This window comes from Populus trichocarpa, chromosome 2 (assembly GCF_000002775.5).
Source record: "Populus trichocarpa isolate Nisqually-1 chromosome 2, P.trichocarpa_v4.1, whole genome shotgun sequence".
In the NCBI taxonomy this organism is placed as follows: Eukaryota; Viridiplantae; Streptophyta; class Magnoliopsida; order Malpighiales; family Salicaceae; genus Populus; species Populus trichocarpa.
The window spans coordinates 20,214,409-20,230,044 of NC_037286.2; the positions used below are offsets into that span (position 1 = coordinate 20,214,409).

Sequence of the window (15,636 nt, forward strand, 5' to 3'; positions counted from 1 at the left end):
ATCACCTTCAAATAAATGGTTTCTTGTGGAGTAATGAAAGTTATCTCAGCAACTTTGGATTTGCTTTACAAGTTGATACATGAAATTTATAATTTCAAACTTTATTTGGATTGAGTTTTAGTTTTAATTGAAAAAATAGTTGATTGAAGGAATTGACTCATGCGATCAAAAACTAATCATACTAAAATAGAGTTAACATCAAAGAATATTTTTTTTATAAAAATAAAACGTTATCGCGTCAATAAAAAATATTGATAAGGTTGACTAAGTGATCCTGAATTAACTTCACAATTTAATAACCCGATTTTTTTTCCGGGATAGACCACTTGCCGACTGTGACTGACAACTATGGTTGTGTCTCTCTCTACCACGGATTCTTGACCCAGAAAATTTTTCCATCCAATTAAGTCCCACGAAAATGTTCATCTTACTGATGTCTTTTTATTTATTTGTGGGCAGGGGTGCTCCTCAAAAAAATAAAAAAAAAAGTGAGGAGAAGTCTATGGTGCTGTGAACTCTCAAAGGATAGTTATGGTTAAGCTTTGTTCGATGGCTTCTCACGTGCATCCTCCTGGTCTTGCTATTGTTGTTCACGAAGATCAGAAAAGGGTTATCAAGGTATGATTGTTGCGATGCGCATTGTTGCTTCGTTTTATCAGATTACTGCTGTCCTTTTGTTTCTTGAATTAAGAAAAAGAAATATGTTGTGCAGACTGTAATACATGCATGATGAATTAAGTAAAACACACACTAACTCGTACACACCCACACACACAAGGACACCAGAGAGGAGTTTTTACTAGGTGAGCTAGACCCATCTGGAGGAAGAGATCAACATCTGGACCTCTCGCCTCCGCCATGGGGTTCCATAAGAATCTGCCATCTATAATCAAATTGAATCCTCAAATTAGCTTGTACCAAATTGCCTCTTTTCTTCCATTTCCATGATTATTTCAGTGTGTCTGTGACTCAAAAATAATCCTGTTCTTTTTATTGTTAATTTTAGTGCAAATTATGAAATCAATATAGTGATACCTGTTAGTTTACTCAAGGTTTTGATTATTGACTTATCATGTGTGTTTCTGGCGAGGTTATAGTTGTGTAATAGTGTAGTAGATGTCTTAGTGTCCTCTACAACCCCCATCTAATCCTTCCCGGATTCTATAAAAACTAAAATTATTATATTTAGATGATATATTATCTTTGGAAAACATTCTAAGTGGGCTATTGCCTATGATAAACCAATGCTTTTGTTCTGTGTTTTTGTTCCATCTCATGATTAGTTGTTTCTGTCAACAATAGATGATAGCTAATGTTTCGTTGATGCAGGATTTTCAGCCCTATTTACCTAGTTGGGGAGCAAGACAAGAGATAACAAGATCGAGTTCTCTTATGCTGAAATTACCTCAGCATGAACAACCATGGAGACCCATGAATAGGTTCTACCAGTCTAATCAGTTTGCCGAGATTGACTCAACGGTGAAAATGCCTATACTCATTGATGTGCAAGGTCTGCAACATTTTGGGCTCTTTTACTGGATGGATAATTGTAACATCATTTTCAAGTCCTTTTGTGTCTTTCTTGTCTTCCTTTCTTTGATGAGTTTGGTATTTGGGCTATTTTTCTTTCCTGTTTTTTCCTTTGTAAAAGATTCATGTCAGAACTGAGCAAAAAGGCAGATCCATGCAGCAGACCTACTAGTTTGGTATTGAGGCTTAGTTTAGTTGAGTAGTTTTAGTAATAGTACCATCAGAACTTATATTTATTAACTAACTATTTCCACTATTTTTATTATTATTGGAATATGAAACTTAAGCAACAAAAGCAATGAAAGGTGATGTAATTTTTGTGTGTAAACTTCTGGTGGCTTAACACCTTGACGAAGAATGTAGTAGTAGCCCTTGTAGATTTAGGGGATAACTGTAGTGATTTTGGAATGTGTGGTCAATAGAATGGGAATTTGTTTTTGATCAGTCAATGAAATGGGGCATTAATGATGATAAAACAATTAGAAGGTTATGGAAAAGGTCAAAGGTAGTATGTGTTTTCTGTAACAGTTAATGGGATAAAATGGCATGTGAGTTGTATGTTGTCCTTTCTTATGGACTGTATGAAGCTTAACTCTTTATGATATTGTTGCACAACACTCAAGTATTCTAAGTAGCATTTTTTTTTTGCTTCCAGATGCTCGCCCAGACTCTGTCCTTTTTATCTTTGGGATAGTTGAAAAATGTACAAGACATGAGAAAATCTTGCAGTTTCTTATGTCCAAGTCAAATAAATTAGAAAGAGATGGATTAGATTTATCTTTTCTATCTGAGTTGACTGGGCTACAAGCAGTGATGTTTGATGCACATCAGCAGTCACATTCTCCTCTTATTTACCCAAGTGACCAATTTGATTCCCTGAAATCTCCGGTGGACATTCTGGGAGATATGGCCCACAGTTCAAAACTTAGAGTTCTTCCAGATGGTCGGGTATTGCTAACTGGTAGTGGGATGGAGATGAAGGATATCCTCTCTACAGTTGCTGAATTTTACTTGTCTAGAAACTCAAACATCTGGAGAAAACAATCATTGCTTGTCCCCCATTTAAGCAGGTATGGATATTTAGACCTGGTTCTGTTTACTCAGAAGCATATGGCAGCTTTTTTTCTTGTTATGCTATTGAAAAATTCACCAAGTTCAACTTGAGTCCATTCCTTGTTCATTTTAATATTTTAAGTGGACTACTCAATTGACTGTGTAATGTATGTTCTTGACATATTGACTCGATTAGAGAACTTGCTGGTTGCTTCTTGAGTCTAGGTTGCCCAAAATAAAAGGCACATCTTTTGAAGTGCATATTGAGAAAGAAAAACTCGTTCCTGCAAAGCCATACACAATGGTAATCTCTCTTATATATATAAGGATTATCATCCTTGTTAGAAACCATTAGTTTTTTACCTAGACATATTTCCACAATCTAAAGCTCAACACATCCAATAGCCCTACCAATTACTATAAACAAAAAAGATAGCATTATTGGTGAAATGCAGTAATCCCACTAGGATCAATATTCATGTCTTCTAAACCACCTCTTTATTTGTCATCCCTCTCGATTATTCTAACACCTTTGTCAGTAAAAATGGAGATAATGGATCTCTATGACAAAACCTTGTTGCAGAAAGTACGAACTCGAGATCCCATGTTCAAAGTCGTTGACAATGCAATAAACACGGCCAAACTTTAATCCACTATGTCCACTTAATACCAAATTTCTTCTCTACACAATAGTTGAGAAAATCTCAATTAATCCAATAGTACATCTTTTCAAAGTCCAATTTAAACACAATAAGCATGTTGCCTCTCCTCCCAGCATCTTCTACCATCTCATTTGCCAGCAGGGAGATATCCAATTTTATACTTGAGAACGAAAGAGATTTTCCATGCACCACTGGTTTACTAGACTACCATGGCCAATGCATAGTACCAACATACTTGTCACCAAACTAATAGACATAAAATCCTTTACTCTGATTTGCATATACTTAATATGTATCAATTTAACTGTAGGCTTCATAATTCTCTTCACCACTTAATTACATTGAAACTCACAAAACACGTCATAATAACTTCCCAACATCCACTGATAAATGCCATAAAAAACAATCCAAGCCTAGGGCTTAATCTTTTGCCATTTCCACATTGTTTTTCACACTTCCCTCTCATCAGACCTCTTTTCCAAGTGTATTTTTTTATTGTAAGAAGATGAAATTGTAAGTGTTAGTTCTAAATTCACTCATCGAGTGTCTTGAAGATGTGCAAGTTCTAAGAAGAAACCTTATGTAGGAGCTTTTGGAAGAATTAGATAATTGCCCTTAAGGATAAGGATTTTGGCCTGGAACTAATTTAAATAGGCCGCTTATGTTATTCTACAGAACATGTTTTACCTTTGTATCAATCAATTTATGCTTTAGATATTTCTCTGCACGCCCTAAATCTTTGTCTCTTGTTCCAATTTTAATATGCTTCAAATTTAGCCATAATATTGCGGTTTAACATTGATTTCTCTTCACACCACATGCCAAATTCCTTCATGGTTTGCTGGGTTTATCTTGTGTAACTCCTGGCCTTTTCGTTCTATTTTATCCCAGATCTTCGATATTTTGTCATTCCTTCATTTCAGGAAGTTGGATTTAGGCAATTGTAATACAAATCTTATTCTTCACCGTTGTTTTCTAGTTTCCCTTCTTTATTCTAGTTAAGTTTTTAGGTAAAAAATGTCTTGTGACACTTCTGTAGTGGACCTTTTCTGTTTAAAGCTGCTGAAATTGACTCAGAAACTCAATTTTTGCAACAAGATTCACCGTTGCTAATTTATTTTTTCAAGCTATTTTATAGCTGTTTTATATTCACTTCTAAATATCATCAAGCTATAGCTATAATACTTCTCTCTGCAATCATTTGATTGACCAGGCTTGATACAAGTAAAGTAGATTCTAACATTACGGGGTCTTCTTTCAAGGTCAGAGATGTGACAGCTGCTGCTTTGAAGAGGTACGAATCTATCCATTGCAAAAGCACTTCATTTGTCATTTCCTTTTTGCCAATCTTTTATGACAAGTCAACATGAAGTTGCCCATAATGAGAGCCTTTGTCCTGATTTTTGTTATCTCGAATTATATTGCTTTCTATCAACGATTAGTCTTGCATTTGAGGGTTTGAAATATTTAGGCATGGATTAGGAGTGCTTTTGGGAGGGTTTTAGGTGGGTGAAGTGAGGCTAGATTCTTTGGATATGCAATGTTCGCAATACTCTTTTGCATTTTGATAGATTGAAAATTCAATAATGTTTCAAGATGCGCATTTATCATTAAGATGATTACAGGGTTACACAAGTCGTTGATATAGTGTTCCGTTTTCATAACATGGACTTCCTACAAGGTTACAACAGTACTGTTATTTACTTGTGCATATGCATTACATGCATCGTCTTCTGTAAATGTGGTGTTCTAGATGCCTACTTTACTTGTCTACATTTTGTTCTCATTTAATACAGTATTATTTATTTTTGCAGTCCTGTGAAAATCAAGCCATCCCGAAAAAGGAAGAATACTAGAAAGGGAGGTAGAGAGAGTGATCTCTACAAAAGGAACTACTTCAATGCATGTGAGAGCCTTCTATCTTTGATGATGGACAGGCGACATGAGAAAACAGCAGTCTTGTCTCTGAGGAAATCTGGCCCTGAACTTCCTTTGCTTCTGAACCAGCTCTCTGTTGGCATTGCTGGGACAGGCCTTGCTCTTCTTTTTTCTGTCATCTGCAAGGTAGCTTGCAGGAGAGTACCCTTCAGTGCATGTAAACTGTTCTGCACAGGCATCGGTTTCGGGCTGGTCTGGCTCTCTTGGGCAGTGAATAAATTGAAGGACACGGTTGTTTACATTAGCAAGCATGCAAGCAAGGTGGGTCTGAAGGATAAGGAAATAATTAGGATTGTGGATAAAAGTTTTCATGACATATACTTCAGAGCTGTAACAGTGATGGCAGTAGTAGTGCTGAGGCTTGTATGAGCATCAAGTGGTGAAGTTGTGAAACATGCTGCCATGGAAATGCCTAATGGTTTGGATAATATGATGGGTAGAGAGTGTAACTACAAATTCTGTAGCAAGTGATGATTAAATGGGCGCAGGTTTATTGCCATTGCACGTCAGTCTGCTGTTGCATTTCAGCATGAGCAATATATACAGGGATGGTTCTTCCATGAACGGAGCTCATAATATGGATCGCTCTTCTAGTAGATTCTGTGATCGATTTTGTAAATGAATGAGAAGTGAAGTGTAAGTCTGTATCAGAAAGCCTAAAAAAGCCACCGTAGAAATTTGTTAATAGAATTAAAGAGGTCCTATTTAACGTTGTTATGTTAGATATTAAGTTCAGTGCAAGTGTTGGGTAAAGAGGATCCCCTGGAACGTGGACTTAAGTTAGCTGATTTTAGGTTTTTTGAAATTCATAAACGTAGTGCAAAATATATAAACAAGTGCAAATAGAAATTTTTAATTTTTTTAGGAATTTCAAAATCTCATTAAACAAATTTAAAGTTGTTTATACAAAGATTATCTAAAAATTAAATTACTTTTTTTGCTTTAAAATTAGATTGTGATAAATCATAAGTTGTTTAAATGTCTGGTTATTAATGATAATCTATACAATTTACTAGTAAAAAATCTTATAAATTCTTTTAAAATAGAGACTATTATATCTTAGAGTATTAGTTTTTTTTTTATTATTATTATTATAGATATTTATATATTGTACTTTCATTATTTTTCTTGAAATAATAGGTATAACATTTTATTTATAAAAAAACTTAAAATTTTTATAAATGATAAAATATTAATTTTTCCTTTAAATAATATCACACGTATTATTTTATGAAAAATTTAGAAATTTATTTAATCAAGTTTCTATTTGATTTTTCTAGATCTAGAATTATAATTTCATGTATTAATTACACTCTAGTTTTTAATTTCTAAAATTTATTTATAATTAAATGACACTTGATTAATCATTTTATTTTAATTTCTAATCAATAATTCTTATATGTGTGACCTATTGGGTTTCTAATAAGTTGACTCAAATATAAATTATAATCCTAAATAAAATAAAATTAAATAAATTAAACAATTTAATTTATTATCAATTCAATAATTGATTGATTTATATTTGAACATCAAGTACAATGTTTAGCAATTTGTTATGAACTTTCAAATATTATGAAAGTCATAAGGAGTTTAACTTAACATTTCAGTGACTAATTTCTCAATATAATTATAACATTAAGTAGATATGTTTTGTCAAACCATGTTAATTCTTAACATTATAGTTATTGATTATTTGAATTAGATTTTGAAATTCTTTTCAAAATTCATTCAATATTAGTCAATGATTTCACAACCAATACTATTTAAGAATAAATGAAATATTTTTTTCTAATTCATACAGGGTGATGAATTCTCTCTTGATTACTCAAATACCTTCATATAGTTTTATGTTATATTCAATATTTACCCGTACTCTCGATTAGGACAGCGTGTGGTTAAGATCAAATCATAACACTCATTATATAAGATAACTTAGTGATCTCAAATCTAAAGATCACTTACACAATTAGTACGAGATCTTTTCCATAGACATATATGATCTTTTCATATAGAATTTTCTTGCGGGTCGGTTCATTGCACATGTCATCTGATAAGCCCTTGTATATTAATTTCAAGTATCTCTCGTATCTCAATTTATGAGGAAAAAATACAAGATGCACCGGTATCAACAACTATAATTAATGTCCAATCTTAATAGAATTTTGATCGGGAATATTTAGAAACAATACTTTGATGTAATAGAAATTTCATAATTATAACAACTTTATAATTTCATTTACAAAATATTTTTGTCTCATAAATTTTATTTTTATTTTTATTTTATTAATTAAATATTAGATTTATTAATCAATATAAAAAAATAAAAATAAAAAACTTTTATTAATAATAAATATATTTTATATAAATAAAATCAGTGTTGCTTATAATTAATTGACTGACTGCACGGTATATTCACGAACAGCCGGGTAAAACGCATTGACTAATATTAAATCGGTTTCTTCGTGAATTTTTCTTTTCCAACTTCGCAGTTGTTTAGAAGGCATGAAGGTTCGTCTCTATGGTAGAGAGTGGAGACGTACAAATTTATGCTCACCACAGCTATGCTAGGATTTAGGAATGAAAACCTCATTGCATTTTTTTTAATTCGCCTGATTCAGCTGCTTGCTTGAGGATCTATAGCCGTAAATACGATTTCTGATGCTTCATCATGAATATCTGAATTTACAAGAGGTGGGAATCACTCCAATATACTGTGAGATTGTTCTTGGCCACATGGACTTTTTACACGCTCAAGGGTCAGAGTAGAAATTAGAATGGACTCGGTAATTTACACTGATTATCACTACATTCAACAATTCCTGAAACAAACTTTTACAGTCTCAGCCAGCCCTATTCACCCAAAAAAAGAGAGAAATTCTTTCAAAGAAAGGTCAATCATAGGGCATTAGTCTAGAATCGTTACTATTTTGACAGGGATATTATTGAAAAATAAAAAGAAAAGAAACAAAACAAAATGGTCAAAACATGTCGATTAATTGTCCGCAACTGATGTGGAATTACAGACAACAATCCACCGACTGTATCTTTTTAGCAGCACCTAGAAAAACATTGCATCGATGCAAGTCCAATAACCAACCACAAGGCACTTTTTTATATATATCAAATATCAATCTGGCCTTCTAACCCGCCCCTTTAGGATCCACCGTCACCACCACTCACTGAAGCACTTTTGAGACTACCCCTGCTCCAACTGTTCTACCTCCTTCCCTCAAGGCAAACCTTTGTCCTGCCATATCAAGAACATGCAATGTATTCAATGCACAGTAACAAGGCTACAGCCCCTGGTCAGCATCAACAACGGCAATAACAGCACATTTGTCGTGTGCAGAATTTGACACAAGCACTTTCAAGTACACAAGTCATTTGAAAAACAGAAATAAAATCAGTGCATGGACAAACCACGACTTTCTTTCAGACTTAAGACACAACAAGTTTCTTCATTCAGCCATGCAACAGTAGGTCTGATTGTAATATGTCAATTGCCAATTTCAGATTTGATGTGCCCAAGAATTTAACACAAAGGATAATAACAATCAAAAGAAAAATGCCTTTTAAAGTTGCATGGCAGGAGCAGGTTATTGCATCCAAGGAAGATCAATAGGTAACTTGAACCAGAAAATCAGAATGAGGGTTCTAGTTGAACACACCTTTTTCAAGAGGAACTGGTAAGATTAGCTCAAAGATTGCGGTCACGTTGTCCCCGGGCATGACCATCTTAACATTTTCTGGCAACTCTACTTTTCCAGTGATATCTGCAGTTCGCAAGTAAAACTGAGGTCTGTAGTTGGAGAAAAACGCAGTATGACGCCCTCCTTCATCCTTCGTGAGGGAGTATATTTCTGCCTCAAATCTCTTGTAAGTTTTCACAGTTCCAGGCTTGGCAATAACCTACATAATGAGTGGAAACAAGATGATAAAGGCAAGCCTATATTGATTCAAACATCAATATACATCATATTTTTAATAAGATTCTTTCATGCGATTAATCCATTGATCAATAATGACCATAATGATGCCAACTGAAGTGGATATTAAATGAGATACCAATTTTACATAGTATCTACCACAAGGATCAAATATTTTTGGTTCAAAATTACACAGATCCAAGTAATAAGAATTTGTGCACTTTATAAATTTGATAAAAATGAATCTAGAATGAATTTATAAATTTGATGAAATGAAATCTAGAATTAAAAAAAAAAAAAAACACTGTTTCCATTCTCTCATTAACCTTGCCTGCCACTTACCTGCCCACGTTGCACATCTTCTCGTTTCAAACCACGAAGGAGAAGACCCACATTGTCTCCAGCCTAATAAGATAAACATACCAGTCGTTTAATAACCGCTGTAAAGAAGAATCTGAGGCCTAAATAGTAAATAGTGCTCAGGCTGTTGACTTACCTGTCCTTGATCCAACAATTTCTTGAACATCTCAACACCAGTCACTGTAGTTCTCTTAGGACCTTCCTGCAAATAAAAGTCTCAGTATAAGGAGCACAATAATATGCAGCGCACTCTCACTCAAATTTCACGGCCAGACTAAACTTAAGCACAACAGCCTCCAGACTTGTTGGTTAATATTCAAAGGAGTCTTACAGTAAATCACAGCCCAATAAATTTATGGATAGAAGTAAATGAGGATGCTTGACAAGCAATAAAAAAAAGAAGGTTAGATGAACTTTTACTTTTGATAGTCCCAAAATTTCAACTTCTTCACCAACTTTGATGGTCCCTTGTTCAACACGTCCAGTCGCAACCGTTCCACGTCCCTTCAATAAATGTAAACATTCAAATTAAAGGAGCAGCATTCCAGAGAGCACATATTTTTTCATGTACAAGCAAAAAATATTTTACAAGAATATCAATTGAAGAATGAGACAGGCATTATGCCCAGTTTACTGCAAATATGACATGACATGATGAGAAAGGACATTCCAAGTCAAAACATCTTAAATATAAAACCATGGTGAGAGTTTTGTATGAAGAAAAGAAGGGAATTTACAGCACTATCAATTGGGTTACCTATTTGCTCACCAGCCTATTTCAGATTAGGAAAGAGTTTCCCAAACAAACTAAGGAAATGAAATCCCAAAACAATGAAGAAAACACTAAAAGGTGCTGCAGTCATGCAGTTAATTCTTGAGAACAAATAATCTAGACACAATATGCATTATCTGCCTATTTTACCTGAATTGAGAAAACATCTTCTATTGGCATCAAGAAAGGCTTTTCGAGTTGACGCACAGGGTCAGGAATGTATTCATCCACAGCATCCATCAACTTTAAAATGGCTTTCTTGCCTATTTCCTCATTTGTACCCTGTAATGCAGACAATGCCGATCCTCGAACAATAGGGATTTCATCTCCAGGAAACTTGTAGAAACTAAGTAGTTCTGTAAAAAAAAATGTTAGTGAAGAGCTTGTGGCAAAAAGATAAAAAGAAAATCAAACAAAAGCAAGAATAACTTTCCATAAACATCATCTACAAAGGACAATACCTCGGACTTCCATTTCCACAAGCTCTATTAACTCTGGATCTGATACAACATCAACTTTATTCAGAAAGCACACGAGTGATGGTACACCAACCTAGCCAAAGCATTCGGAAAAGTGAGTTCAAGGTTGGATCATCAAAAACATGTAAAATGGAAAACTAAATATGCTTTAGATTCTAACAGAAGATGCCCACCTGGCGAGCAAGCAAAATATGTTCCTTTGTTTGTGGCATGGGCCCATCAGCAGCAGATACAACCAGAATTCCGCCATCCATTTGAGCAGCTCCAGTAATCATATTCTGCAAACAATTAGATTTATCACCAGGTAAAGCATCCATAATACAGTTTAAGAGAATTAGATTACTTAACCAGCAAATTCTGAGGAATTGCTCAAAAATCTCGGATTTTTCTGAAAAAATTCAGAGATTGTCACATCCGAAATAACTTCTCAATCCAAATTTCATAACATGACCAACACTTTCTTCACCAGTATTTCTAATGTATAACTGCCAGCAGTTTACGTAGGTCCAGTAAAATAATAGTCAAAACATTATTAATGGATGCAAGGTTCCTGAAAAGAACATGAAATTATCCTTGTCATGCATTCATCAGTCTTGCTACATATTTCTAGAACCTCCCGCATATTTAATTCTTTACATACAATAATTGCGACAACGCAAATTGAGCCTAGCATGTTATGCAGCCAAAGAATCCAAAAATTGAAATGTATCTTCATTTTTCATTCAATAATAAACTAAATTCATGACTTACTTTAACATAATCTGCATGCCCAGGGCAGTCCACATGGGCATAGTGACGCTTAGCAGTTTCATACTCCACGTGGGCCTGCAACATCATATTAAAAGATAAGAATAAAAATCACATATATATATTAAAAGGAAAAGGCAAGACCACAAAAATAATAATCCATACTTGGCATGTCCAAAATGATAAATGTAGCACCAAGTAAAGTGTTATAAAAAAATGAATTTAGTATATGAAATGCATGCAGAAAATAAGGTAAGGGGAGGGGAGGGGAGGGGAGGGGAGGGGAGGGCAGGTCATTCCAACCGTTGCAATCGTAATTCCTCTCTTTTTCTCTTCGGGGGCCTTGTCAATTTCATCAAAAGCAATGGCCTTGGCTTTCCCTTCTTCTGCTAGCACCTAGACACAAACAAACACTTAAGGTCCTACCCAATCGAATGTTCCAAACTTTCAGAACCAGGAAAATGCATGAGCAAACCAAACCTTTGTAATAGCAGCAGTCAAGGTAGTCTTGCCATGATCAACATGTCCAATTGTTCCCACATTCACATGAGGTTTACTGTCAGCACAAAAAAACAACAAATTATACAATCAACAATCTATTCAAGTCACTCCTTTTCTTCATTCTTTCACCAGCTACCCCATTCCTTCATCATCATTTTCCCCCTCTATTTCCTGATGGGTTAGCACAAAAATTCATCAATGTTGGCTTTCTCTTTTCACCCAGAAACTTAAAACAAGGCTAAAAAACCAAAGAAAAAAAAAACAATATCACGAATTTTGTTTTTCTCCCTCGAATCTTTTGTCTACAAAAAGAGAGAATCTTCGGAAGAAAACCGAAAAAATTCTAGAAAATAATAAAAGGAGGGAGAAAATAAAGTAAACTTACGTTCTGGTGAAGGTGGCCATGGATCTCCACCATGGAGAAGAAGAGGTTCTGTCATTTGACGAGTGAAGAGATTCGGTAAGGGAGGATGGCGATCCTCGGCAGCAGCAGTAGAATTGTGAGGAGAATGGTAAAAGTCGCTTCGAATTAGGGTTTCTAAGGGCCAAAGAAGCCATCTGGGTTCTATTCAGAAACGAAATGTCAGAGAGAGAGAGAGAGATTTGCTGTTCCAGTGGCTTGGGGTTTTAGGGGTTTTGGTTCTTCTACCTTTTCATGTCAAAACTATGAGCCCGACCCGATTCCATATTTTGTGGCCCATTTCAGGCAGCCTGAGGCCTCATGCTCTTTGTTTGGGTTATTGGTACCCGCGCTACGCTAGCACGTTTTAAACAAAAAGAAGAGAAATTTAATTATTCAGTAATGGTCTCAACTTAGATTGATCAACTTAAATTTAATTTCTTTTTTTGAATCATATGGTAAAAAACAAAAAGGAAACAATAATAAATAGAAAAACATATATATAAAAAAAAATTGATCAATGAGGACCAAAATAAAAAGAAATTCATTATCAATTTAGATTGAAGAATGAAGTTAAAAACAATAAATTTTTTATAAAAAAATTAAGAATAGGAATTAAATTGAAAACACCATTACGTGATAAAAACTTAAATAAATAGAATATTTCAACGTTTTTTTTACATAAAAAATAATAAATATAAATAAAAAAAACTTATGAATGTATCAAATTAAATAAATCATGAATCATTGTGTAGAAAATGAAAAAAAAAGTAATTAACGATAAATAAAATTATAATTGGAAAACAAAAGAGACCAATATAAATCAAGATATTTAATATCGTAACACGAGTTATTTATCTAGTTGTGTTTAATGAATTTGTTTATGAAAACTAATTTGTAATAGAGATTGACATACACATAAAATTTATTGAATAATGTCACACCCGGACATCGCGGCGACCAATTAAAAATTATCACTCAATTGGAAAAAAAGAACAAATATCTGGCATCTTGTTCTTTTAGGGGAAAAGATCTTGTTCAAGGAGTCGCCACCTAGTATTATGGTCACTAGGAACCCTAACTGGTTAACAGAGATTCTATGGTACGAGACTGATTACGCAAAAAGGAAGATGTTATCACCCCTTAAGCGTCCTACCTAATGCAGGCTGCATTGCTGGTTTTGTCTAAAATTGCTAAGAATTTGTTCTCCCTTTTCCCTTTTTTTATTCTTCCTTTTATGTTCCTGACTCTGGCGTCAGTGAACAATTCCTACGAATATTTCCAACTCTGGCGTTGGTAAATATCACACAAATCCAAAAAATACGATACTCCTGACTCTAGCGTCAGTGAATATTTTCGCAAAAAATAAATTTGAAGAAGAAATTTTCTATGTCATTTTTTTCTTGTTTATCCTTTCTTATTATTTGCCCTTTTTAGATGGAAGTAAAAAAAACATTGCACGACATATTTGCATTTAACAGTAATAGTCCACAGATTGAGCACATCTACAAAAAATACAAACACAAAGAAAAAAAATAAAACAAAGTGCGAGGGGCCCACAAATAAATCAACGAAGGCCCCAAATATTTTTGGAATTTTCTGTTATCGAAAAGGGGTTGTTTGGTCAAATATCAAATTAGAATGCGCATAAAAATTATGGCCAAGGTATAAGGGTGTGTTTTGCCAAGCACACCCTTAGCAAACACAATTTGAGTCGGCTAGGCCTAAAGCCCAGACTCGGCCCACTCTTTTTTTTTTCTTTTTGGGGCTGGATCTAGCCCAGCCATGCGTGAAAGGTTCACGCATGCATGCAATAGTAACCAGTTAATTATTTTAGCAAGGAAGGAAGGAAACTTACCTAGGCGTGCGGCTGCTGGAGGCGAAGTCAAGGGAGACTGGGCTTAAAAAAAGGGGTTGAGGGGGGCGGTGGCTAGTATAGGGTTCGCCGCCCCCTTTCTTTTTTATGTTTCTCTCTTTTAGGGTTTCTGGTAATGGCTTCCTCTTGGAGTCTCTTCTTTTAGGGTTTCTCTCCTTTTCTAGGGTTTCTTTCTCTAATTGTCCTCCCCTTTTTCATACCCTGAGATCTGTATTTATAGTGCCAGAGTCCCTTTGCGTGTGAGAAACCAAGTTTCAATCAAACTCATTCTCTTTTTTGAAGTTTGAATTTGATTAAGAATCAAATTTGAAAGCGGATAACTATCATTCTCTTGAAGACAAGGATTATCTCGAAGATAAGGATTATCTCGAAGATAAAGATAGAATGAAAAAAGCACATTGTAGTTCTTAATTTTCACGAAAGTTGACAAATCACACTTTTCATCGAAATAAATCTCTGATCTTTTAATTTTTCATTTTAAACCCTGTAAAAATTAAATTAAAAACCAATGGGCCAAAATTGGGTTACAACAGTTGTCCCCTCTTTACAATGCTTACGGTGCAAATGCATTAGAAAATTTATTTTCTTTTGACTTTGTATAGTAAGTTTTGTAAAGAAGAATAATTGTGAAAACCCTCCCTCTTTTCCTTTTTTTCTCTGTTTTTTTATTGATTTTTTTTGGTTTTTTTTTAAATGGTCTAATTGTTCCAAGCGACCTGCCCGATGAAGAATGAAACGCGAAAAGGGTTTTGCGAGTGGTCTAATTGTTCCAGGCGACCTGCCCGATAGGAAGAAGCAACGCGAAGGATTTCACGAGTGGTCTCATTTTTCCAGGTGACCTGCCCGATGAAGAATAAAACGCGAAAAGGGTTTCGTGAGTGGTCTAATTGTTCCAGGTGACCAGCCCGATAGAAAGAAGCAACGCGAAGGATTTCGCGAATGGTCTCATTTTTCCAGGTGACCTGCCCAATGAAGAATAAAAAGCGAAAAAGGTTTCGCGAGTGGTCTAATTGTTCCAGGCGACCAGCCCGATAGGAAGAAGCAACGCGAAGGATTCAGATGGTGAAAATATAGAGAGATGTTTTTTTTTTGAAGTGGTCTCATTGTAATGGGTGACCTACCCAGGTGGAAAAAATACAAAGAAATGGTCTCATTGTAATGGGTGACCTACCCAAGTAAAAAAGAAAGGAAAATGAGGGCTCGAAGGTACACTAAAAAAGGATGGTCGAGGGCTCGAAAGTGCACTCGAAGGAGGTGAGGGCTTGAAGGCGCACTCAAAAGGATGGTTGAGGGCTCAAAGGTGCGCTCGAAAGGAAGTGAGGGCTTAAAGGCGCGTTCGAAAGGAAGCGAGGGCTCAAAGGCGTGCTCGAAAAGAAATGAGGGCTCGCTTGA

At 35.0% G+C, this 15,636-nt stretch overlaps 2 protein-coding genes across 3 annotated transcripts; one reads left to right on the plus strand and one right to left on the minus strand.

The window, feature by feature from the left end:
* Positions 1 to 404: 404 nt before the first annotated feature.
* On the plus strand, positions 405 to 5,924 carry LOC7458252 (uncharacterized). 2 transcript variants are annotated; one of them, XM_006386754.3, is made up of 5 exons: positions 405 to 618; positions 1,339 to 1,510; positions 2,186 to 2,600; positions 4,459 to 4,539; positions 5,060 to 5,924. In XM_006386754.3, exons 1-5 carry the CDS (start codon positions 532 to 534, stop codon positions 5,550 to 5,552), a joined length of 1,248 nt encoding a protein of 415 aa, XP_006386816.3. In that variant the 5' UTR covers positions 405 to 531; the 3' UTR covers positions 5,553 to 5,924. The 2 variants fall into 2 exon arrangements, with proteins under 2 accessions (XP_006386816.3, XP_024451811.2); XM_024596043.2 differs by having other exon boundaries at positions 411 to 618; positions 1,330 to 1,510.
* Positions 5,925 to 7,970: 2,046 nt separating this feature from the next.
* LOC7481461 (elongation factor Tu, mitochondrial) lies at positions 7,971 to 12,601 on the minus strand. The gene is made up of 12 exons (XM_024594123.2): positions 12,354 to 12,601; positions 11,948 to 12,023; positions 11,771 to 11,863; positions 11,471 to 11,545; positions 10,894 to 10,998; positions 10,703 to 10,793; positions 10,392 to 10,597; positions 9,890 to 9,973; positions 9,606 to 9,671; positions 9,452 to 9,514; positions 8,852 to 9,092; positions 7,971 to 8,430 (listed from the first exon to the last, which is right to left on the minus strand). Exons 1-12 carry the CDS (start codon positions 12,524 to 12,526, stop codon positions 8,360 to 8,362), a joined length of 1,344 nt encoding a protein of 447 aa, XP_024449891.1. The 5' UTR covers positions 12,527 to 12,601; the 3' UTR covers positions 7,971 to 8,359.
* Positions 12,602 to 15,636: the final 3,035 nt, after the last annotated feature.

Coding starts and splice junctions, on each gene's coding strand:
- LOC7481461 (XM_024594123.2), bottom strand. CDS start 12,526: ATGGCTTCTTTGGCCCTTAGAAACCCTAATTCGAAGCGACTTTTACCA. Junction 12,024..12,353: donor ATGGCCACCTTCACCAGAAC/GTAAGTTTACTT, acceptor TTGTGCTGACAG/TAAACCTCATGTGAATGTGG. Junction 11,864..11,947: donor TGACTGCTGCTATTACAAAG/GTTTGGTTTGCT, acceptor GTTTGTGTCTAG/GTGCTAGCAGAAGAAGGGAA.
- LOC7458252 (XM_024596043.2), top strand. CDS start 532: ATGGTTAAGCTTTGTTCGATGGCTTCTCACGTGCATCCTCCTGGTCTT. Junction 1,511..2,185: donor TATACTCATTGATGTGCAAG/GTCTGCAACATT, acceptor TTTTGCTTCCAG/ATGCTCGCCCAGACTCTGTC. Junction 2,601..4,458: donor CTTGTCCCCCATTTAAGCAG/GTATGGATATTT, acceptor TTGATTGACCAG/GCTTGATACAAGTAAAGTAG.